The sequence below is a fragment of the Diachasma alloeum genome, unplaced genomic scaffold (assembly GCF_001412515.2).
Source record: "Diachasma alloeum isolate Michigan unplaced genomic scaffold, Dall2.0 Dall_scaffold_00319, whole genome shotgun sequence".
In the NCBI taxonomy this organism is placed as follows: domain Eukaryota; kingdom Metazoa; phylum Arthropoda; class Insecta; order Hymenoptera; family Braconidae; genus Diachasma; species Diachasma alloeum.
Genome location: NW_021680458.1, coordinates 523,166 through 528,962, shown reverse-complemented (window position 1 = coordinate 528,962; position 5,797 = coordinate 523,166). Strand labels below are relative to the sequence as shown.

General features: G+C 38.3%; 1 protein-coding gene across 1 annotated transcript; it reads right to left on the bottom strand.

The window, feature by feature from the left end:
* Positions 1 to 3,055: 3,055 nt before the first annotated feature.
* Positions 3,056 to 5,532, bottom strand: LOC107040121. The gene is made up of 5 exons (XM_015260065.1): positions 5,169 to 5,532; positions 4,739 to 4,833; positions 4,599 to 4,652; positions 4,297 to 4,501; positions 3,056 to 4,200 (listed from the first exon to the last, which is right to left on the bottom strand). The coding sequence occupies exons 1-5, from the start codon at positions 5,530 to 5,532 to the stop codon at positions 3,056 to 3,058; spliced, it is 1,863 nt and encodes a 620-aa protein (XP_015115551.1).
* Positions 5,533 to 5,797: the final 265 nt, after the last annotated feature.

The window sequence follows — 5,797 nt, the reverse complement described above, 5'->3', positions numbered from 1 at the left end:
GTGGCTGATTTACCGGAAGGGAGCATTTCTAACCCGGAAATGGAGGTTTTCTCCATGATAATAGGTAGCTTACGATCTCCAATAATTTCTAAGACAATAGGTAGCTTATTCCTGAACGGAAGAGAGCTTAGATAATTTTATTGTTCTGGATTCCAACCATAAAGTAAAGATAACTAAAAGATAGCGTCCCCATGCCCAACCGGAATCCAAAACTCAACGAACGCTAGAGAGCATTAAAACGCGAAAAAGGTAGCTTCAGAACAATTCAGGTAGTATCATTTTTCCTCCAGAAGTCTCGTGAGTCGGAGTAATATAAAGAAATAGGTAGCGTAGAATAATTACGTAAAGAGAGCGAAAAAAGGTAGCAAGCAAAAAGGTAGCAATGAAGTAGGTAGCGAGTTGCATCAATCGCCGTAGCGAGACGCCTAAAGCATGAAATTTAGCCTAAAAGTTACGGTAGGTAGCCCTATTACTATTCGGATTTATTCAGGTAGCGTAATTATCACTTAAATAATCTCAGGTAGCTTCCAGGGAGCATTTAGGTTTGTTTGAAGAGTTTTCTGTCCTTCAAACCATGAGTATCGGTGTTGGCGTCATTCCGAGAGGTAGTGACGCCATTCCGCGTGGTCCAACTGCTCTATCGAAAAACGCACTAATTCACTGTTAATCACCTCTAAATAAGTACACGAGTACTTACCATGGTCTGGAGCGTTGATTTTGACTGAATTTGGATCACGGGGCCTCGATAATTACCTCGAAAGAGAACTTGTTCAGGGAGCTAAATCGACTCGTACCTCACTCTTAGTCGTCCGGGTGGATACTGTAATGGCGACTATCGCGTGTGTCCGCTCGGGCCTGTTGCATAGTGGTGGGGAGTCTGGGGGAGACTAGCCCCGTACGGTGCTGACTCGAGTGCCGGAGACGCGAACTATCGATTCCCGGGGTAATTGTGCGCGAAGTATTTAAAGATTTAAATTTAAATTCTCCTATGGTTGATTTTAATTATTTTAATTGAACAAAACTGTAATTACTTGAACTCAACGTGAAACTGAGATGGCGGAGCGGGTCTTCACTCCGTCTACGACCGGAATAAGGTAGCTTATCTACAGAGGGCACTCTCCGGAGAGGAATTAGGACTTTACCAACGAAAACTCAAACGCAAACGCAACTTAACTAAATTAAAAACCCAATGGCGATCCGTTTCGACGACTGGGATCGTCTCCACGGCCTTCCAACTGAAAGCCCTAACACTCTCGCTCAAGGGAGCGCAAGCATTTCAACTCGACCTATGTACTCACTCTATCGACAAACCAAAAGGGTTACAGAAAACACTGGGTAGCACATTATCTTGGCCAAATATCCCACGGTGATATCCTGATCCTTAACCGAATTTACGTAGGAAAATCTCAAAATTACTAAACTTTAACTCAACAAAAATGACTCGAAAAAAAGAAATATCTGCAAAATATCTGGTTTATTTAATGAAGTTATTTAATGAATATTATTATCAAAATTTAGGGAATCGATTCACGCGATAGGTAACCAATTTAGGTAGTTTTCCGAACTTAAGGTAGCTCTGAAGTAGAGTTAAGGTAGCAGGTAGCTCTAATTCTCCGTATAGATTTTTTATCACGACAAAAAGGTAACGGTTTATAAAATCTTACTCTCTCTCTCTCTCTCTCTCTCTCTCTCTCTCTCTCTCTCTCTCTCTCTCTCTTTCTATACATAAATATCCTGGAGTTCCGCAGGTGACGAATTCGCCTGGAATTTCGTCACAGTTTGAAATGCCAAAACTGAATCTAGAGAACTATTGTAGTTAAAATAATGAAAACTGACGAACACTAATCTGAATGAAAAATGAATCACATGAGTGAGAGAATCAGTCGAAAGGAAATATAAGAAATTGTCAATCACTCCTAAACACGAAAAAGTTGAAACCTGAATTGAAAAGTAAACACTGGAATTTGATTAAACATTCAATTATATGCATTGAAGACTTATTCGAGATTTGTCAATTAAATTGATTTGTTTATTAACTTTATTGTGAGAACATTTTCGGATCACTTCCCGCCACGTTGAAAACTTCATGAAAAATTGAAAACTGAATTGAGGAAATTGTAGGAACGTATGAACATCATTGAAACAAACTAGGGCGGATTCGATTCAAATAAACTTGAAAAAAAAATGTTTCACTTCAAAATTGAAAACTAGTTAGATGATCAAAAACATTTGACACATTGAGTCACAAACTTCAATTTCATTTCGCGAATTTCACTCAATTTCAGTTTATTCAACTTGCCCGGGATGAAAAAATCGGAGTCTTTTGGGGTGCGAAAGACTCGCGTCTGCGTCTCGGAGAAAGTATGGCTCAGCGCCACCAGCCATAATTTTGAAAGACTCGCCACAAATCTCTCAGCGTCTTGATCTGAGAGACTTTTGAAAGACGATAGAGGAAGGGTCTCCAAAGACTTTCGTCTTTGAAAGTCTTGCATATGAAATTGAAATCTGTATCACAAATTATTGAGCGATTAAACCTAAATTGAATGTTATTAATGATATATTTATTAATCAAGGGAACATACATTTTCATGGATAAATGCAGTGATTAATTGTTATCTTTGTGCAAGTAGCAGAATAACTCCCTCCAAATACTATTTGTCATTAAATAACTTGATGAGTTGAATATGAACGTTTATCTTCATATAAATATTGATAAAATATTATAGATTAAATATAGATAAAAATACTGTGGTACATGTGAGAGAAAAATCAAGATAATTCCATACTGAATGAAAAACAAAAATGACTTTCCCCCCAATAATTTTGAAAGTACTGCACGAAAATTCATGAGATAAACTGCAGGATCCTCAATCGGAATCTCAGGAATTATTCGGGTACAACAGGTCTCTTCTTCGGCAAAAATCCATTGGTCTCTTCTTCGGCAAAAATTTTCAAATAATGTTTTTTACTCAATTATCTTTTCGTTTTTCTTATCGTTTTCAAAACTGGAAATTAGAGAGGAAAATAAAATTCATATGATTGTCGTTTCTCATAGTTAATAATTTTGATACGAGACGGGATTTTTGTAGGGGGCCAGATCCTGTCCATTATTTTGTGCATTCGTCTGCTGTCCATAGAATTCAGCCTGGAAATTATCAGTTGAGTGCACATTGCCCATTCCACGATTATAAGGAAAATACTGGGGCTGTTGAGGGATCCCACCTTGATAATAGGCGTTCTGAGGATTCCAAGACTGCTGGTAGTTGAAATTAGCATTAAAATTGTGATGAGGCTGGAGCAATGGTTGAAATTCTTTAGTGAATGTCATGTTTTCTTTATCCCCATTGTTCATGACTTTCTGAGTGGGAGCAGTTGATGAATCATTGCCATTGGTATCAGGAGCAGCGTTGGGGGGAGGGATGGCTGAGACGTTAGTAGCAACTGCATTTATGGGATTCAAATTTTTAGGGCTCAAATGTTTTCTTGGTGTTACTGAAGCTGATTTACTAGAGGACTCACTCTCAGGAGCTCTTACATTCGGCACAGGCATTTTGTCATGTTTCTTTGCCTTTTTATCATTTATAGGACTGATATTATCCAGGGTATGGCTACTAAATGTTGATGAGCGATGTCCAAAAATGTATTTATCATCAATCTGACGTTTCCTCTTTTGCCCTTCAGTTGGAGTCGATGTTTTAGTTTTTCCAGTCCCCAAAGTTGCATTGAGACAATCAATAGAGAAATCTCCTGACCGACTAGTAAAACTATTATTCTGGAGTCCTGGAGGAGGCACCCAGTCATCCTGGTCCCTCTCTGAGGCAGATGAAGCATCTTTCGTCCCTGTCATTTGATTAACCCATAGTGAGCAACGTTCTAATTCAGAATCCCCATCTTTTCCATCATTAAATTGCCTTTTGACTGCCTTTCTAGTACGACGAACATTAATACCTGCCAATTCATCATTGGAGAATGCAATTTCCGAGGCAATGGACAAATCAGCAGTTTCATCGGAGCTGGAGATCGTAGATTTCGATATCTTAGGTTTTTTCTTCTTCAGGAGATTCTTTACCTGTTTACTTTGTCCCCTCCCACCTGTCTTCAATACCATCCCCTTACCAGTTCTCAGTGATCCACACATATTATTAACCATTCGAGTGAATGACACCTTATCAGAGAATTGAGTCTCTTGTGCTACGTAATCTGTAACAGAAAAAAATAATTGAATAAAAAAAATGATTGATTTTACGCTTAATTAATGCCGCAGTAAGCACTGAACTTAAAAACAAAATTATGTACCTTCTACTGCACGATACAATACAGGATCCAATCCTTCGTTTACATTACTCCCCCCTTTTGCACACATCCCCTTCAACTTGTCTTCTCCCTCTTGCCATTTTAATATTTGTCTTGCCAACTCTTTGCCGTCTTTTCTATGGTTGATTGTCATGGTGCTGAGCTGTCCATTGTTCGCCCAAACTCCGCAACGAGCCATCAATTCAATCTGGGTACGCGAAAATATCACAAAAGTTGAGATATCAGATTATTATTATTATTAGTGGAGTTGAATGAACGTATGGAAAATTGTGTATTCATTATACCTCCATGGGGCCAGGGACTCTCCACGATTGATGTTTCATCTCCATTTTCAAACTCTAGATACAAAAAAAGATGTGAATATGTGCGAATCTCACTAAAAAATACCAACAGTCAACGTTTCCATTATTTCAACGTTCATTACCTCTGGATTGCCGTCCTCTCTTGCAGATCGAGAGTTCAGCTGGTATTTCAAATGACCAAGTAGATGTTCAACGGCAAGAATTACCTCTGGTATTACTGTAACAAAGTTTGATGATGGATTAAAAATTATTGGTTTAATTTAATTATTTGGTTTACGTACGACATACGTCAATTTGAGGATAAAAATGACCATAATTATTCAATCCAGAATGAATCGCTATGAATGCCGATACCGTCGATCAAGAATATAAATAAATATAATTAATAAATATCTTTTTCGAAATGTAGCCAAGAAATTTTATTAAAAACTCTGTAAATTCCTCGACTCATCAATGAGAAAAGATTGGAAGGCAATCTTATGTTTTTGATTTCAAGAGGAAAAAAAAAATTCGTGTTTACTTCAAATAATATATAAGTGCAATGGATATTACCTGGTAATGATGCACACGAATCGCAGAGCACACAATTCCTTTTATCTCCAGTCTGAGAGTCATTGAAAGTAATTTCCACCTTTGAAGTATTTTTCTCTGCTGGGGGTTTACGGTCAAGTTCAGGTCCGCTCTGCCTCAGCTCTTCTCTACTGGCATCAGATTTAGTCGCACTTATATTCCCGTTGGATTTCGGTACTTTCTTTTCCGGATTTTTATCCATTGACTCGAGCAGGAATCGATCAAATTTTTGCTGGGTTTTCTGTTTAGCCTTCTTAGAATTTCTGTTATCCTTACATAACTCTCTTTTCTTTGCCCCATTTACTTCTAGACGATTTTTCGAACTCCTCTCAGTGGGTAATACCATCTCCCCTGTGCGTTTGTCAACGCTCAGCTTCTCCAGGTATTCTTTTGTTGAAAAATGATGAGATTTTGAATATTAATCCATTCCGACTTCTTTATCAATTACACTTCATCTCGAAAGAGAGTTATCTTGGGAAATAATGTCGTGATGCAGGGGCTGCGGACACTGATAAGCATACATAAGTCACCGAGGGTTACTTGAGGCATTTTTTCCTGTACCAGCGATGTCCGTTGGACTGTCAGATGCCGGATGAAGTGAAATTCGGAAA